Consider the following 19,258-nt stretch of genomic DNA (forward strand, 5'->3'; position numbering starts at 1 on the left):
GTGTAGTGCAGTGTAGTGTAGTGTTGTGCTGTGTTGTGCAGTCAGTTGTCCATAGCGACGGTGTCCACTCCAAAGTCTATAGGGGCTGGCTGGGCTGCATTGTGCAGTGTCCCAGTCTTAAAGGGGTGCTTTAGTGTTGTACAGGAGGTACTCTGTCCATCAGGGGTGCTCCCCCCACAAGTGCAAAAAAATATATTTTTATTTTCTGTGTTTGTGAATTGTGTACGCAGTAGCAGCACGTGCATCAACAAAGTAGCGCCAAGCGTGCACCTGTGTCATAAGTAAAGGGCCAGCTGACTCGTCCGTTAAAGGGTGCATCCTCAAAGCAGCAGCGACAAGCGTGCGTCTGTCTGTTAAAGGGTGGTGTAACCCCCAGAGTGTGCTCCACAAAAAATAAATAATTAATTTTTTTCTGTCTTTGTGAATTGTGTGCACTGTAGCTGCACGTGCATCAACAAAGGAGCAGCGCCAAGTGAGCGCCTGTGTCCCATAAGTAAAGGGCCGGCTGACTCATCTCTTAAAGGGTGGTGTAACCCCCAAAGTGCACTCCAACAAAAATAAAAAAAAATATTTTCCGTGTTTGTGAATTGTGTGCACTGTGGTTGCACATCCATCAACAAAGGAGCAGTGCCAAGCGTGTGCCTGTGTCATAAGTCTGTTAAAGGGTGGTGTAACCCCCAAAGTGCACTCCAAAAAAAAATTAAAAAATTCTTCTTTTCTGTGTTTGTGTGCGCCTTATCCGCACGTATATATCAATATAACGTAAATAGAGGACCAAACTTTGTCCCCTAAAAATAAAATAGGGAAAGATCAAGATCCACTTCCTCCTAGTGCTGAAGCTGCTGCCACTAGTCATGACATAGACGATAAAATGCCATCAAAATCGTCTGCCAAGGTCGATGCCCAATGTCATAGTCGAGGGCATATAAAATCCCCAAATTACAAAGTAAAGGAAAATGACCTTAAAAAAAACATTTAAATCATCTGCGGAGAAACGTAAACTTGCCAATATACATTTTACGACACGGAGTGGCAAGGAACGGCTAAGGTCTTTCCTTATGTTCATGACTAGTGGTTCAGCTTCACATGACGATGGAAGCCCTCCTCCCGCTACAAAAATCGAACAAGTTAAGCTGGCAAAAGCACAGCGAAGAACTGTGCGTGCTAAGAAGATATCACAAATCCCCAAGGAGAGTCCAAGTGTGGTGGTGGTTGCGATGCCTGACCTTCCCAGCACTGGACGGGAAGAGGTGGCTCTTTCCACCATTTGCACGCCCTCTGAAAGTGCTGAAAGGGGCACCCACAGTCCACTTGCTGATATGCAAATTGAAGATGTCACTGTTGAAGTACAACAGGATGAGGATACTGGTGTAGCTGGCGCTGAGGAGGAAGTTGGCGAGGAGGATTCTGATGGTGATGTGGTTTGTTTAAATCAGGCTCCGGGGGAGACAGTTGTTGTCCCTGGGATGAAAAAGCCCATCACGGTCATGCCTGGGCAGAAAACCAAACATTCCACCTCTTTGGTCTGGCAATATTTCTATCCAAATCCGGACAACTGTCTTGCCATATGTACCATATGTAAAGGTGAAATAAGTAGGGGCAGATACGTTAACCACCTAGGAACATCCTCCCTTATACGTCACCTGCAGTGCGTTCATAAAAAGTTACTGCCAAGTTCAGAAACTTTGGCTAAGACCGTAAGCAGTCCAGGGACACCTAAATCCCTTTGTCCTGTTGTATCCAAGCGCCTGTCAACTCCCTCCTCATCAATTTCCTCCTTAGTCAGGATCGGAAGTAGTCCTGCAGGTCATTTCACTGGCATGACTGACTCTCCTATCCGGGATTCCTCCAGAGGATCCTGCATTGCTACGCCTACTGCTGCCGCTGCTGCTGTTGCTGCTGGGAGTCGTTCACCCAGAGAGGAAGTAGGAACACCACTACTTTACTAAAAAATTGACCCTCCAACAGTTCTTAGCGAGGAGGATGAAGTATGACAGCAGTCATCCTGAAGCAAAACGTATAACTGAGGCCTTGCCTGCTATGTTGGTGTTAGGCATGCTTCCAGTATCCGCCATTAGTGCAGCGAGATTTAGACAATTGATGGTGGTAGTGTGTCCCCGGTACCAAATCCCATCTAGATTCCACTTCACTAGGCAGGCGATACCGAGACTGTACAGAGACATCAGAAAAAGTGTCCTCAGTGTCCTAAAATATGCGGTTGTACCCAATGTCCACTTAACCACGGACATGTGGACAAGTGGAACAGGGCAGACTAAGGACTATATGATTGTGACAGCCCACTGGGTAGATGTATCACCTTACGCAGCAACAACAGCAGCATCACCAGTAGCAGCAGCTCAGAAATGCCAGCTCATTCCAAGGCAGGCTACGCTGTGTATCACAGGTTTCAGAAAGAGGCACACTGCCGACAACCTCTTAGAGAAACTGAGGGAAATCATCGCCCAGTGGCTTACCCCAGTTAGACTCTCCTGGGGATTTGTGATATCTGACAACACCATCAATATTGTGCGGGCATTACATCTGGGCAAATTCCAGCATGTCCCATGTTTTGCTCACACAATAAATTTGGTGGTGCAGAATTTTCTGAAAAACGACAGGGGCGTGCAGTAGAGGCTTTGGGTGACCCAAAAAATTTCTGTCCACTCTCGCCATTCAGCGACTGCATAACGAAGACTGGAGCACCAGCAAACACTCTTGAGCTGCCCCACCATTAGCTGAAGCAAGAGGTTGTGACGTGGTGGAACTCAACCCTCTATATGCTTCAGAGGATGGAGGAGCAGCAAAAGGCCATTCAAGCCTATACATCCACCTATGACATAGGCAAAGGAGGGGGTATGCACCTGACTCAAGCGCAATGGAGAATGATTTCTGTGTTGTGCAAGGTTCTCAAGCCCTTCGAACTTGCCACAAGTGAAGTCAGTTCAGACACTGCCAGCTTGAGTCAGGTCATTCCCCTCATCAGGCTTTTGCAGAAGCTGCTGGAGAAAGTGAAGGAGGAGGTAAGACGGAGCGCTTCTGCTTGGCATGTGGGACTTGTGGATGAAGCCCTTCATTCGCTTTGCCAGGATTCGAGGGTGGTCAATCTGTTGAAATTAGACCACTACATTTTGGCCACCGTGCTCGATCCTAGGTTTAAAGCCTATGTGGTGTTTCTCTTTCCGGCCGACACAAGTCTGCAGAGGTGCAAAGACCTGCTTGTGAAAACACTGTCAGCTGAAGTGTAACGTGACACGTCAACAGCTCCTTCTTCATTTTCTCCCGCAACTGGGGCTGCTAGGAAACAACTTTGGTATCCTAAGCAACCTGCTGGCGGTGATGCAGGGCAGGCAGGACCAAGTTGGACATCTGGTTCTGACATGTCTGCTGTCACTTCATATGATACTGTCACCATTTACAGAATGGTGGAGGATTACATCGGTGACAGCATCTAAATAGGCATGTCAGACAGTCCGTACCTGTACTGGCAGGAAAAAGAGGCAATTTGGAGGCCCCCTTTAGGTATATGAATGGTTCTCATGTTATTATTACATTAGGTATATAAATGGATCTATTGTTATTATTACATTAGGTATATGAATGGATCTCTTTATATATTACAGTAGGTATATGAATGGATCTCTTGTTATTAATACAGTATTTATATGAATTAGGGGTGTGCACTGGCCACTTTTCGTGTTTTGGTTTTAAATCTGAGTCTTTCTTTGTGTTTTGGATCTGGATTGGTTTTGCCATAACCACCCTTCCGTGTTTTGGGTTCTCGGTTTTGTGTTTTGGATCTTTTTAAAATAAAAAAAACATAAAAACAGCTAAAATCACAGAATTTGTGTGTTTTTCTGATCCTATGCTATTAACCTCAATAACATTAATTTCCACTCATTTCCAGTCTATTCTGAACACCTCACACCTCATGATATAGTTTTTAGGCAAAAAGGTTGCACCGAGGTAGCTGGATGACTATGCTAAGCGACACGAGTGGGCGGCACAAACACGTGGCCCATCTAGGAGTGACACTGCAGTGGCAGACAGGATGGCAGTTTGAAAAACTAGGCCCCAAACTGTACATAATGCAAAGAAAATAAAGAGGTGCAAGATGGAATTGTCCTTGGGCCCTCCCACCCACCCTTATGTTGTATATACAGGACATGCACACTTTAACAAACCAATCATTTCAGCGCCATGGTCTGCCACACGACTGTGGCTGAAATGATTGGTTCGTTTGGGCCCCCACAAAACAAGCTGGCAATTAATCTGTCCCTGCACAAACTGGCTCTACGGAGGCAAGATGTCGTCCTCATCCTCCTCATCCTCCGATTCCTCACCCTCTTCAGTGTTGTGTACATCCTCACTCCCACTGGAATCCACCACCACAGGTCCCTCTGTACGTTCTGGAGGCTGGCCTCCCTGGAAGAGTTGATAATTAATTTTTATGAATATCATCTTCTCCACATTTTGTGGAAGCAACCTCCTACGCCTTTCGCTGGCAAGGTTCCCGGCTGCACTAAACACTCTTTCGGAGTAACACACTGGAGGGGGGGGCAACTCATGTAAAATAGAGCCAGTTTGTACTGGGGCCTCCAAATTGCCTCTTTTTTCCTGCCAGTACAGGTATGGACTGTCTGACATGCCTACTTGGATGCTGTCACCGATGTAATCCTCCACCATTCTGTCAATGGTGACAGTATCATATGTAGTGACAGTAGACAAGTCAGAAATTGTTGCCAGGTCCTTCAGTCCGGACCAGATGTCCAAACTTGGTCCTGCCTGCCCTGCATCAACGCCAGCGGGTTGCTTAGGATACCTAAGTTTTTTCCTGGCAGCCCCAGTTGCGGGAGAAAATGAAGAAGGAGCTGTTGAATGTCACATTCCGCTTCAGCTGACAGTGTGTTCACCAGCAGGTCTTTGCACCTCTGCAGGCTTGTGTCGGCCGGAAAGAGAGACACCACATAGGCTTTAAACCTAGGATCAAGCACGGTGGCCAAAATCTAGTGATCTGATTTCAACAGATTGACCACCCAGGAATCCTGGCAAAGCGAATGAAGGGCTTCATCCACAAGTCCCACATGCTGAGCGGAATCGCTCCGTCTTACCACCTTTCACCAGCTGCTTCTGCAAAAGCCTGATGAGGGGAATGACCTGACTCAAGCTGGCAATGTCTGAACTGACTTCACGTGTGGCAAGTTCGAAGGGCTGGAGAACCTTGCACAACACGGAAATCATTCTCCACTGCGCTTGAGTCAGGTGCATACCCCCTCCTTTGCCTATGTCATAGGTGGATGTATAGGCTTGAATGGCCTTTTGCTGCTCCTCCATCCTCTGAAGCATATAGAGGGTTGAGTTCCACCGCGTCACAACCTCTTGCTTCAGGTGATGGCGGGGCAGGTTCAAGAGTGTTTGCTGGAGCTCCAGTCTTCGGCACGCAGTCGCTGAATGGCGAAAGTGGACAGAAATTTTTTGGGCCACCCAAAGCGTCTCCTGCACGCCCCTGTCGCTTTTCAGAAAATTCTGCACCACCAAGTTTATTGTGTGAGCAAAACATGGGACGTGCTGGAATTTGCCCAGATGTAATGCCCGCACAATATTGGTGGCGTTGTCAGATATCACAAATCCCCAGGAGAGTCTAAGTGGGGTAAGCCACTGGGCGATGATTTCCCTCAGTTTCTCTAAGAGGTTGTCGGCGGTGTGCCTCTTACTGAAACCGGTGATACACAGCGTAGCCTGCCCTGGAACGAGCTGGCGTTTCTGAGATGCTGCTACTGGTGATGCTGCTGCTGTTGCTGCATAAGGTGATACATCTACCCAGTGGGCTGTCACAGTCATATAGTCCTTAGTCTGCCCTGTTCCACTTGTCCACATGTCCGTGGTTAAGTGGACATTGGGTACAACGGCATTTTTCAGGACACTGAGGACACTTTTTCTGACGTTTCTGTACAGTCTCGGTATCGCCTGCCTTGTGAAGTGGAATCTAGACGGGATTTGGAACCGGGGACACACTACCACCATCAATTGTCTAAATCCCACTGAACTAATGGCGGATACCGGACGCACGTCTAACACCAACATAGCAGTCAAGGCCTCAGTTATACGTTTTGCTTCAGGATGTCTGCTGTCGTACTTCATCCTCCTCGCTAAGGACTGTTGGAGGGTCAATTGTTTAGTAAAAGTAGTGGTGTTCCTACTTCCTCTCTGGGATGATGAACGACTCCCAGCAGCAGCAACAGCAGCAGCAGCGGCAGCAGGAGGCGTAGCAATGCAGGATCCTCCGGAGGAATCCCGGATAGGAGAGTCAGTCATGCCAGTGACATGGCCTGCAGGACTACTTCCGATCCTGACTATGGAGGAAATTGACGAGGAGGGAGTTTACGGTGTGGTTTGCAGGCGCTTGGATACAACAGGACTACGGGATTTAGTTGTCCCTGGACTGCTTACGGTCTTAGCCAAAGTTTCTGAACTTGACAGTAACTTTTTATGAACGCGCTGCAGGTGCCGTATAAGGGAGGATGTTCCTAGGTGGTCAACGTCCCTACCCCTACTTATTCCACCTTTCCATATGGTACATATGGCAAGACAGTGGTTGTCCGGATTTGGATAGAAATATTGCCAGACCAAAGAGGTGGAATGTTTGGTCTTCTGCCCAGGCATGACCGTGATGGGCTTTTTCATCCCACGGACAACAACTGTCTCCCCCGGAGCCTGATTTAAACAAACCACATCACCATCAGAATCCTCCTCGCCAACTTCCTCCTCAGCGCCAGCTACACCAGTATCCTCATCCTGTTGTACTTCAACAGTGACATCTTCAATTTGCATATCAGCAAGTGGACTGTGGGTGCTCCTTTCAGCACTTGCAGGGGATGTGCAAATTGTGGAAAGAGCCACCTCTTCCCGTCCAGTGCTGGGAAGGTCAGGCATTGCAACCACCACCACACTTGGACTCTCCTTGGGGATTTGTGATATCTTCTTAGAATGCACAGTTCTTCGCTGTGCTTTTGCCAGCTTAACTCGTTTGATTTTTTTAGTGGGAGGAGGGCTTCCATCTTCATGTGAAGCTGAACCACTAGTCATGAACATAGGGAAAGACCTTAGCCATTCCTTGCCACTCCGTGTCGTAAATGGCATATTGGCTAGTTTACGTTTCTCTTCAGATGATTTAAATGTTTTTTTCAAGGTCATTTTCCTGAACTTTGTCATTTGGGATTGTATGTGCCCTCTACTATGACATTGGGCATCGGCCTTGGCAGACGACGTTGATGGCATGTTATTGTCTATGTCATGACTAGTGGCAGCAGCTTCAGCACTAGGAGGAAGTGGTTCTTGATCTTTCCCTATTTTATTTTTATCGGAGAAAGTTTGGTCCGCCATTTATGTTATATTGATATATACGTGTGGCTAAGGCGCACACAAACACAGAAAATAATTTTTTATTTTTGTAGGAGACTAGTGCACTTTGTGGGTTACACAACCCTTTAAGAAATGAGCCAGCCGGCCCTTTACTTATGGGACACAGGTGCACGCTTGGCACTACTTTGTTGATACACGTGCGGCTACTGCGCACACAATTCACAGACAGAAAATATTTTTTTAATGTGTTTGGAGTGCCCTTTGGGGGTTACATCACCCTTTAACGGACAAGCCAGCCAGCCTTTTACTTATGGGACACAGGCGCACGCTTGGCGCTGCTCCTTTGTTGATGCACTTGCAGCCACAGTGCACACAATTCACAAACACAGAAAATATTTTTTTATTTTGTTTGGAGTGTACTTTGGGGGATACAGCACCCTTTAACGGTCAATCCAGCTGGCCATTTATTTATGGGACACAGGCGCACGCTTGGCACTACTTTGTTGATGCACGTGCGGCTACTGCGTACACAATTCACAAACACAGAAAATATTTTTTTATTTTGTTTGGAGTGCCCTTTGGGGGTTACAGCACCCTTTAACGGACAAGCCAACCAGCCTTTTACTTATGACCCAGGCGCACGCTTGGCACTACTTTGTTGATGCACGTGCCGCTACTGCGCACACAATTCACAAACAGAAAATATTTTTTTAATTTGTTTGGAGTGCCCTTTGGGGGTTACATCACCCTTTAACGGACAAGCCAACCGGCCTTTTACTTATGGGACACAGGCGCACGCATGGCGCTGCTCCTTTGTTGATGCACTTGCAGCCACAGTGCACACAATTCACAAACACAGAAAATATTTTTTTATTTTGTTTGGAGTGTACTTTGGGGGATACAGCACCCTTTAACGGTCAATCCAGCCGGCCATTTATTTATGGGACACAGGCGCACGCTTGGCACTACTTTGTTGATGCACGTGCGGCTACTGCGTACACAATTCACAAACACAGAAAAAATTTTTTTATTTTGTTTGGAGTGCCCTTTGGGGGTTACAGCACCCTTTAACGGACAAGCCAACCGGCCTTTTACTTATGGGACACAGGCGCACGCTTGGCACTACTTTGTTGATGCACGTGCGGCTACTGCGCACACAGGCCCTCATTCAGACCCACTCGCGAGTGGCTGTCCGCTCGCAAGTGGGTCGATGGTCCCCACTGCGCATGCGCACGACGGAGGGAGCTCCGCCGTGCGCATGCGCGAGACCCGACGTGCGAAGGACTTTCCTTCCGTAGGAGTGTCTCATCAAAGGGGACGTGCTGTCGATGGTGACTGACAGCATGCCCCCTTTGGTGAGCGTGCCGGGGGCGTGCCTGCCAGACGGAGGCATTCCCAAAGGAACGCCTACCGTCTGAAGCTGGCCCCACTGACATCACTAGTGATGTCAGTGGGAGTGATTTTGGCTCTGATAGAGCCAAAATCACTCCTGGCCTTGCGGTTGAAAAACCCAACCGCAGGCTTTTGCTCGCAGTTTCGATGGTCGCGATGGTCAAGACCATCGCAACCATCATCCTGCACGCTCGTATATGCTGTGGGTGGTGACCCACAGCTATACGAGCGTCCAGGAGGACGCTCCATATTAATGGAGGTGGGCCCTGATTCAGAGCGAGCGCTCTGGTCAGAGCATCCGGCTCTGAATCAGGGCCACAATTCACAAACACAGAACATATTTTTTTATTTTGTTTGGAGTGTACAAGCCAGCCGGCCCTTTACTTATGACACAGGCGCAGGCTTGGCACTACTTTGTTGATGCACGTGCGGCTACTGCGCACACAATTCACAAACACAGAAAATATTTTTTTATTTTGTTTGGAGTGCCCTTTGGGGGTTACAGCAGCCTTTAACAGACAAGCCAGCCGGCCTTTTACTTATGGGACACAGGCGCACGCTTGGCGCTGCTCCTTTGTTGATGCACGTGCAGACACAGTGCACACAATTCACAAACACAGAAAATATATATTTCTTTTAGCACTTGGGGGGAGCACCCCTGACGGACAGAGCACCCCCTGGACAACACTACAGCACCCCTTTAGGACTGGGACACTGCACAGGACTTTGGAGTGGACACAGCCCCTATGGACAACTGACTGCACAACACAGTCCAGCCAGCCCCTATGGACTTTGAAGTAGTGGACACAGCCCCTATGGACAACAGCAGCACAGCACAGCACAGCCAGCCCTATGGACTTTGGAGGAGTGGACACAGCCCTTATGGATAACACTACACTGCACTACACTACACTACATTACAACACTACTCTACACTACACAGCCCAGCCAGCCCTAACTTCCACCCTCCCTTTTCACTGTCCACAGCCGAGTGAGAAAATGGCACCGACGCAGGTACCTTATATAGGATCCAAAACCCGCGAGACCCGGAAGGCGGGATGATGACGTTTTGCCTCGATTTCAGATCCGAGTCAGGCGGGAAAAGTCGAGCCTGACTCAGATCGGCCTCGGATCGGGGGGGCTCGGGGACGTTCGGATTTCAGAAATCCGAACCCGCTCACCCCTAATTCATACACATACTGTGATAATAACAAGAGATCCATTCATACAACTAATGTAATAATAACGAGAGATCCATTCATACACCTAGTGTAATAATAACAAGAGATCCATTCATATACCTAATGTAATAACGAGAGATTCATTCATATACCTACTGTAATAATAATAATGGTTTGTAGAAAGAAATAATAAAACACAGAAGGTTTGTTATTGCAGAATGCACCTCAGCGCGTGGCAGTAGTCAGCAGTACCATTGTGGAACATATGAATGCAATGCCAATATGTGCACAGATTGTTAGCCATTGAACATGCATGTAAGCCGCACTGCGCACACACAGTGAGAGAATTGTAAATACGCTCAGAGTATTCACTTGCAAAGTGAGTGACAGGCAGCCAGCGTTTGTGGGAGGTAACGGAGGTGGTTAGAAAACCAGGGACAATAGTCCATTTAAACACTGTTTTCTGGGTATACATAAATCAGCCACTGTGTCCTTACTGGCAGCAGGAGAGCCCTCTTCATGACCAGAGACCGCTGTGTCTGTGGTATGTTACACTTACTCAGAAGACTAATGGCCAACGGATCTGCGTTCAATGTTTCCAGGTTTGTGTGTGAGCGGCAGATGTGAGATGCTGTCAGTGAGTGTCTCTTAGTGCTAGATGGTGACTGAGTCATTAGCATAGTTATACAATTGTGATCTGTGAGAAATTGCAGCAGCAATCAGGTCCTTGGTGCACTGTTGCCTGGTGCTTAATGACAATTGATATATAAAATAAGACTTCTCCCTTTTGATGGTACCGTTACTGTTTCATCCACACTTAAGGCCTGATTCAGACATGGACGGATTTACACAGCTGCACACAAGCGGCTCTACATCTCCATCTATCTCACATGCAAATGCAGAAGGTGGTGTCAGACAGAAGGCGGAGTCACAGAAGGAGGAGTCAGATAGAAGGAGGAGTCAGACAGAAGGAGGTGACAGACAGGAGGAGGTGTTAGAGGTAACAGAAGGAGGTGTTAGAGGTAACAGACAACTCCTTGCTGCACTTGCGATCCCAGCACTGCAGCATCCTTTGGTCAGGCGGTGGAATCTGAAGCCTCCTGCAGCCTGACCGATGCCCAGTTACTCAATCTAGAAATCTTCATCTGCCAACGCACAGTCAGCCCTCCTGGAAAACGGAGGGGACATGCATCCGTTTCTGGGAACGGCGCTCAGGCATGCTCCCGTTCCACCCCCCAAATGCCGGAGCATGTAAATTATGCTGCTGTTTGGAGAGGGGTCTGTGAATGAGATCGCAGGACCTGTACTTCACATGCGCAAGCTCAGACCCTTTGCCCTTGGAGGAACGTCCATCTCTGAATCAGGCCATTACTTTATAATTTAAATAAAGGTATTTTAGAGTAAAAAAACACACAAACTTTATACCTGCATTTCTGAGTGCCACTTTTGGAATTTTATATTTTGGCAATAGAAACATAAATCTACTTAACAAACAATATGCTTCATGCCTCACATAATGGAATATATCAACAGCATATCAGGCATCTTAAAATACTAACAGAATCTCATATACGACCATTTGGAAGTAATTTTCTCATTCATTCACTATACTGTAGCTAATCAAACAATAATAAGGAAGTGGATAGAAAACTTTGTAGAGAGTCAGCGATACGTAGAAATGCGCCAGTAAGACTGTACGTGAGATTCCGGAAGAGGAACAGTAAGAAATACCCCAGAGTAGGACCAGCCCCGGACACAGACCGGCTGTACATTAAAGCAACCAAGAAAGCAATGAGTCCAGCACTGCTACAAACACCATTAGCTGGAATAGTGTCAACGATATAAATGTACTAGACCGGTATTTGGAACTGGAATACAAGTACCTACTGTCTATATAACCCTTCAGTGTAAAGTCTGAACGTGCTTTCTTTGTTGTTGTGTACACAGGGAATAAGCTCTGAGGCCGATTTAGTGATGAGACCATGGACGCCAGCTTTTCCTACAATCGTACATTCAGCAAATGAAAAAGGCTACAAATAATTTTTTTGGGAATATTGCTGCTTTGCATCATCAGTCTAGTAGTCAAATAACCATTTGCGGTGTAGAAATTTGTCAGTTTAAGTAATAGAGGGCCTAATTCAGACCCGCTCGCGAGCGCTGAGCGGGTCTGACGGAGGAGTGTCTGAGTGTTCAAATGGTGTTTTGTGGGTGAGCATTATTAGCAAAGATGCTTCCTACTACACGTCACTTGGTTGTTTTTTTACTCGGAAGAGCTCGCAGTGCTTGCGGCAGGGAAGAGTCAACCATAAGCGCTGAGATCGCTTCCAATGGTCCTCGATGTACCAAAGTTTTAAGACACTTCCAGGAGATGACGTGCACTAGTGGGCGTGTAAAGACATGCTAATGGGTATCTACATTGACAAAGTGATCACTCACCAAGACATAGTGGGCGGGCTTATGCCTCAGCGTGCGATCACCTGCCATGCCATCACAAAATCGAATTTGCATATGCTAGGACCAGCCGCAACTAGCGACCGGGTCTGAATAAGGTCCAATGTCACTAATTCAAAGGGTGAGAAGGTCCATCATCATATGTAATAATATTTTAATACTATTTATACATACAACATGGTCATACCTGTTTCATGTACAGACACATCAAGTGCAGGAACAGATTCTGTAGCGCTGGCAGTCATCTGGCTGATAAATTGGAATTTGGAAGTGGCTGTGGTAGTTGGAGTAGAAGTGGTTGTGATGATTGGTGTGGAAGTTGGTGTGGCTGTGGTAGTTTTTAAGGTTGTGGTAATGGTTGTAGAAGTTGGTGTGGTAGTTGGAGTAGAAGTGGTTGTGATTTGTGTGGAGGTGGCTGTGGTAGTTGGTAAGCTTGTGTTAGTTGTGGTAATGGTTGTAGAAGTTGGTGTGGTAGTTGGAGTAGAAGTGGTTGTGATTTGTGTGGAGGTGGCTGTGGTAGTTGGTAAGCTTGTGTTAGTTGTGGTAATGGTTGTAGAAGTTGGTGTGGTAGTTGGAGTAGAAGTGGTTGTGATTTGTGTGGAGGTGGCTGTGGTAGTTGGTAAGCTTGTGTTAGTTGTGGTAATGGTTGTAGAAGTTGGTGTGGTAGTTGGAGTAGAAGTGGTTGTGATGGTTGGTGTGGAAGTGGCTGTGGCTGTGGTAGTTGGTAAGGTTGTGGTAATGGTTGTAGAAGTTGGGGTGGTAGTTGGAGTAGAAGTGGTTGTGATTTGTGTGGAGGTGGCTGTGGTAGTTGGTAAGCTTGTGTTATTTGTGGTAATGGTTGTAGAAGTTGGTGTGGTAGTTGGAGTAGAAGTGGTTGTGATGGTTGGTGTGGAAGTGGCTGTGGCTGTGGTAGTTGGTAAGGTTGTGGTAATGGTTGTAGAAGTTGGTGTGGTAGTTGGAGTAGAAGTGGTTGTGATTTGTGTGGAGGTGGCTGTGGTAGTTGGTAAGCTTGTGTTAGTTGTGGTAATGGTTGTAGAAGTTGGTGTGGTAGTTGGAGTAGAAGTGGTTGTGATTTGTGTGGAGGTGGCTGTGGTAGTTGGTAAGCTTGTGTTAGTTGTGGTAATGGTTGTAGAAGTTGGTGTGGTAGTTGGAGTAGAAGTGGTTGTGATGGTTGGTGTGGAAGTGGCTGTGGCTGTGGTAGTTGGTAAGGTTGGGGTAATGGTTGTAGAAGTTGGGGTGGTAGTTGGAGTAGAAGTGGTTGTGATTTGTGTGGAGGTGGCTGTGGTAGTTGGTAAGCTTGTGTTAGTTGTGGTAATGGTTGTAGAAGTTGGTGTGGTAGTTGGAGTAGAAGTGGTTGTGATGGTTGGTGTGGAAGTGGCTGTGGCTGTGGTAGTTGGTAAGGTTGTGGTAATGGTTGTAGAAGTTGGTGTGGTAGTTGGAGTAGAAGTGGTTGTGATTTGTGTGGAGGTGGCTGTGGTAGTTGGTAAGCTTGTGTTAGTTGTGGTAATGGTTGTAGAAGTTGGTGTGGTAGTTGGAGTAGAAGTGGTTGTGATGGTTGGTGTGGAAGTGGCTGTGGCTGTGGTAGTTGGTAAGGTTGTGGTAATGGTTGTAGAAGTTGGTGTGGTAGTTGGAGTAGAAGTGGTTGTGATTTGTGTGGAGGTGGCTGTGGTAGTTGGTAAGCTTGTGTTAGTTGTGGTAATGGTTGTAGAAGTTGGTGTGGTAGTTGGAGTAGAAGTGGTTGTGATGGTTGGTGTGGAAGTGGCTGTGGCTGTGGTAGTTGGTAAGGTTGTGGTAATGGTTGTGGAAGTTGGTGTGGTAGTTGGAGTAGAAGTGGTTGTGATTTGTGTGGAGGTGGCTGTGGTAGTTGGTAAGCTTGTGTTAGTTGTGGTAATGGTTGTAGAAGTTGGTGTGGTAGTTGGAGGCGAAGTGGTTGTGACGGTTGGTGTGGAAATGGCTGTGGTAGTTGGTAAGGTAGTGGTAGTTGGTGTGGTAATGGTTGTGGAAGCTGGTGTGGTAGTTGGTGTGGTAGTTGAAGAAGTGGCTGTGATAGTTGGTGTGGAAGTGGCTGTGGTAGTAAGAGGAGAATTACTTGTGATGGTTGGTGTGGAAGTGGGTGTGGTAGTTGGTAAGGTAGTGGTAGTTGGTGAGGTGATGATTGTGGAAGTTGGTGTGGTAGTTGGAGGAGAAGTGCTTGTTGTGGTTGGTGTGGAAGTTGGTGTGGTAGTTGGAGGCGAAGTGATTGTGATGGTTGGTGTGGAAGTTGGTGTGGTAGTTGGAGGCAAAGTGGTTGTGATGGTTGGTGTGGAAGTGGCTGTCGTAGTTAAGGTAGTGGTATTTGGTGTGGTAATGGTTGTAGAAGTTGGTGTGGTAGTTGGAGTAGAAGTGGTTGTGATTTGTGTGGAGGTGGCTGTGGTAGTTGGTAAGCTTGTGTTAGTTGTGGTAATGGTTGTAGAAGTTGGTGTGGTAGTTGGAGGAGAAGTGGTTGTGATGGTTGGTGTGGAAGTGGCTGTGGTAGTTGGTAAGGTTGTGGTAATGGTTGTAGAAGTTGGTGTGGTAGTTGGAGTAGAAGTGGTTGTGATTTGTGTTGAGGTGGCTGTGGTAGTTGGTAAGCTTGTGTTAGATGTGGTAATGGTTGTAGAAGTTGGTGTGGTAGTTGGAGGCGAAGTGGTTGTGACGGTTGGTGTGGAAATGGCTGTGGTAGTTGGTAAGGTAGTGGTAGTTGGTGTGGTAGTTGGAGTTGTTGTGATGGTTGGTGTGGTAATTGTTGTGGAAGCTGGTGTGGTAGTTGGTGTGGTAGTTGGAGAAGTGGCTGTGATGGTTGGTGTGGAAGTGGCTGTGGTAGTAAGAGGAGAAGTACTTGTGATGGTTGGTGTGGAAGTGGGTGTGGTAGTTGGTAAGGTAGTGGTAGTTGGTGTGGTAATGGTTGTGAAAGTTGGTGTGGTAGTTGGAGTGGTTGTGATGGTTGGTGTGGTAATTGCTGTGGAAGCTGGTGTGGTAGTTGGTGTGGTAGTTGGAGAAGTGGCTGTGATGGTTGGTGTCGAAGTGGCTGTGGTAGTAAGAGGAGAAGTACTTGTGATGGATGGTGTGGAAGTTGGTGTGGTAGTTGGAGTAGAAGTGGTTGTGATGGTTGGTGTGGAAGTGGCTGTGGTAGTTGGTAAGGTTGTGGTAATGGTTGTAAAAGTTGGTGTGGTAGTTGGAGTAGAAGTTGTTGTGATTTGTGTGGAGGTGGCTGTGGTAGTTGGTAAGCTTGTGTTAGTTGTGGTAATGGTTGTAGAAGTTGGAGTGGTAGTTGGAGGCGACGTGGTTGTGACGGTTGGTGTGGAAATGGCTGGGGTAGTTGGTAAGGTAGTGGTAGTTGGTGTGGTAATGGTTGAGGAAGTTGGTGTGGTAGTTGGAGGCAAAGTGGTTGTGATGGTTGGTGTGGAAATGGCTGGGGTAGTTTGTAAGGTAGTGGTAGTTGGTGTGGTAATGGTTGTGGAAGTTGGTGTGGTAGTTGGAGTGGTTGTGATGGTTGGTGTGCTAATTGTTGTGGAAGCTGGTGTGGTAGTTGGTGTGGTAGTTGGAGAAGTGGCTGTGATGGTTGGTGTGGAAGTGGCTGTGGTAGTAAGAGGAGAAGTAGTTGTGATGGTTGGTGTGGAAGTGGGTGTGGTAGTTGGTAAGGTAGTGGTAGTTGGTGTGGTAATGGTTGTAGAAGTTGGTGTGGTAGTTGGAGTAGAAGTGGTTGTGATTTGTATGGACGTGGCTGTGGTAGTTGGTAAGCTTGGGTTAGTTGTGGTAATGGTTGTAGAAGTTGGTGTGGTAGTTGGAGGCGAAGTGGTTGTGACGGTTGGTGTGGAATTGGCTGTGGTAGTTGGTAAGGTAGTGGTAGTTGGTGTGGTAATGTTTGTGGAAGTTGGTGTGGTAGTTGGAGTGGTTGTGATGGCTGGTGTGGTAATTGTTGTGGAAGCTGGTGTGGTAGTTGGTGTGGTAGTTGGAGAAGTGGCTGTGATGGTTGGTGTGGAAGTGGCTGTGGTAGTAAGAGGAGAATTACTTGTGATGGTTGGTGTAGAAGTGGGTGTGGTAGTTGGTAAGGTAGTGGTAGTTGGTGTGGTAATGGTTGTGGAAGTTGATGTGGTAGTTGGAGTGGTTGTGATGGTTGGTGTGGTAATTGTTGTGGAAGCTGGTGTGGTAGTTGGTGTGGTAGTTGGAGAAGTGGCTGTGATGGTTGGTATGGAAGTGGCTGTGGTAGAAAGAGGAGAAGTACTTGTGATGGTTGGTGTGGAAGTGGGTGTGGTAGTTGGTAAGGAAGTGATAGTTGGTGTGGTAATGGTTGTAGAAGTTGGTGTGGTAGTTGGAGTAGAAGTGGTTGTAATTTGTGTGGAGGTGGCTGTGGTAGTTGGTAAGCTTGTGTTAGTTGAGGTAATGGTTGCAGAAGTTGGTGTGGTAGTTGGAGAAGAAGTGGTTGTGATGGTTAGTGTGGAAGTGGCTGTGGCTGTGGTAGTTGGTAAGGTTGTGGTAATGGTTGTAGAAGTTGGTGTGGTAGTTGCAGTAGAAGTGGTTGTGATTTGTGTGGAGGTGGCTGTGGTAGTTGGTAAGCTTGTGTTAGTTGTGGTAATGGTTGTAGAAGTTGGTGTGGTAGTTGGAGGAGAAGTGGTTGTGATGGTTGGTGTGGAAGTGGCTGTGGTAGTTGGTAAGGTAGTGGTAGTTGGAGTGGTAATGGTTGTGGAAGTTGGTGTGGTAGTTGGAGTGGTTGTGATGGTTTGTGTGGTAATTGTTGTAGAAGCTGGTGTGGTAGTTGGTGTGGTAGTTGGAGAAGTGGCTGTGATGGTTGGTGTGGAAGTGGCTGTGGTAGTAAGAGGAGAAGTACTTATGGTTGGTGTGGAAGTGGGTGTGGTAGTTGGTAAGGTTGTGGTAATCGTTGTAGAAGTTGATGTGGTAGATGGAGGAGAAGTGGTTGTGATTTGTGTGGAGGTGGCTGTGGTAGTTGGAGGATAATTGGTTGTGATATTTGGTGTGGTAATGGTTGGGGAAATTGGTGTGGTAGTTGGAGGAGAAGTGGTTGTGACGGTTGGTTTGGAAGTGGCTGTGGTAGTAGGAGGAGAAGTGGTTGTGATGGTTGGTGTGGAAGTTGTTGTGGTAACGGTTGTAGAAGTTGGTGTGTTAGTTGGAGGAGAAGTAGTTGTGAACTTTGGTGTGGAAGTGGCTGTGGTAGTTGGAAAGGTAGTGGTAGTTTGTGAGGTGATGATTGTGGAAGTTGGTGTGGTAGTTGGAGGAGAAGTGCGTGTTGTTGTTGGTGTGGAAGTTGGTGTGGTAGTTGGAGGCGAAGTGATTGTGATGGTTGGTGTGGAAGTTGGTGTGGTAGTTGGAGGAGAAGTGGTTGTGATGGTTGGTGTGGAAGTGGCTTTGGTAGTTGGTAAGGTTGTGTTAGTTGTGGTAATGGTTGTAGATGTTGGTGTGGTAGTTGTTGGATAAGTTGTTGTGATGGTTGGTGTGGAAATGGCTGTGGTAGTTGGTAAGGTTGTGTTAGTTGTGGTAATGGTTGTAAAAGTTGGTGTGTTAGTTGGAGAAGTAGTTGTGATGGTTGGGGTGGTAGTTGGAGGAGAAGTCATTGTGATCTTTGGTGTGGAAGTGGCTGTGGTAGTTGGTAAGGTAGTGGTAGTTGGTGTGGTAATAGTTGTAGAAGTTGGTGTGGTAGTTGGAGTAGAAGTGGTTGTGATTTGTGTGGAGGTGGTTGTGGTAGTTGGAGGCGAAGTGGTTGTGATGGTTGGTGTGGAAATGGCTGTGGTAGTTGGTAAGGTAGTGGTAGTTGGTGTGGTAATGTTTGTGGAAGTTGGTGTGGTAGTTGGAGGAGAAGTGGTTGTGATGGTTGGTGTGGAAGTGGCTGTGGTAGTTGGTAAGGTAGTGGTAGTTGGTGTGGTAATGGTTGTGGAAGTTGGTGTGGTAGTTGGAGGCGAAGTGGTTGTGATGGTTGGTGTGGAAGTTTCTGTGGTAGCTGGTGGAGAAGTGGTTGTGATGGTTGGTGTGGAAGTTGCTGTGATAGTTGGTAAGTTTGTGGTAGTTGTGGTAATGGTTGTGGAAGTTGGTGTGGTAGTTGGCGGATAAGTGGTTGTGATGGTTGGTGTTGAAGTTGGCGTGTTAGTTGGAGGAGAAGTAGTTGTGATAGTTGGTGTGGAAGTGGCTGTGGTAAATGGTAAGGTAGTGGTAGTTGGAGTGGTAATGGATGTGGAAGTTGATGTGGTAGTTGGTAAGGTTGTGTTAGTTGTGGTAATGGTTGTAGAAGTTGGTGTGGTAGTTGGAGGATAAGTTGTTGTGATGGTTGGTGTGGAAATGGCTGTGGCAGTTGGTAAGGTTGTATTAGTTGTGGTAATGGTTGTACAAGTTGGTGTGGTAGTTGGAGGCAAAGTGGTTGTGATGGTTGGTGTGGAAGTGGCTGTCATAGTTAAGGTAGTGGTATTTGGTGTGGTAATGGTTGTAGAAGTTGGTGTGGTAGTTGGAGCAGAAGTGGTTGTGATTTGTGTGGAGGTGGCTGTGGTAGTTGGAAAGCTTGTGTTAGTTGTGGTAATGGTTGTAGAAGTTGGTGTGGTAGTTGGAGTAGAAGTGGTTGTGATGGTTGGTGTGGAAGTGGCTGTGGCTGTGGTAGTTGGTAAGGTTGTGGTAATGGTTGTAGAAGTTGGTGTGGTAGTTGGAGTAGAAGTGGTTGTAATTTGTGTGGAGGTGGCTGTGGTAGTTGGTAAGCTTGTGTTAGTTGTGGTAATGGTTGTAGAAGTTGGTGTGGTAGTTGGAGTAGAAGTGGTTGTGATGGTTGGTGTGGAAGTGGCTGTGGTAGTTGGTAAGGTAGTGGTAGTTGGTGTGGTAATGGTTGTAGAAGTTGGTGTGGTAGTTGGAGTAGAAGTGGT

General features: G+C 47.1%; 1 protein-coding gene across 1 annotated transcript in view; it reads right to left on the reverse strand.

The window, feature by feature from the left end:
• LOC148442562 (uncharacterized) overlaps positions 1-19,258 on the reverse strand; it is a 135,648-nt gene that overhangs the window by 27,535 nt on the left and 88,855 nt on the right. The window contains exons 11-12 of the mRNA XM_088463799.1: positions 13,201-19,097; positions 12,571-12,990 (exon numbers count right to left, since the gene is read on the reverse strand). Of these exons, the coding sequence (XP_088319925.1) occupies positions 12,571-12,990; positions 13,201-19,097 (6,317 nt within the window). The remainder of the gene's footprint in view (positions 1-12,570; positions 12,991-13,200; positions 19,098-19,258) is intronic.

The sequence above is a fragment of the Taudactylus pleione genome, unplaced genomic scaffold (assembly GCF_031769625.1).
Source record: "Taudactylus pleione unplaced genomic scaffold, aTauple2 ptg001459l, whole genome shotgun sequence".
NCBI lineage: Eukaryota > Metazoa > Chordata > Amphibia > Anura > Myobatrachidae > Taudactylus > Taudactylus pleione.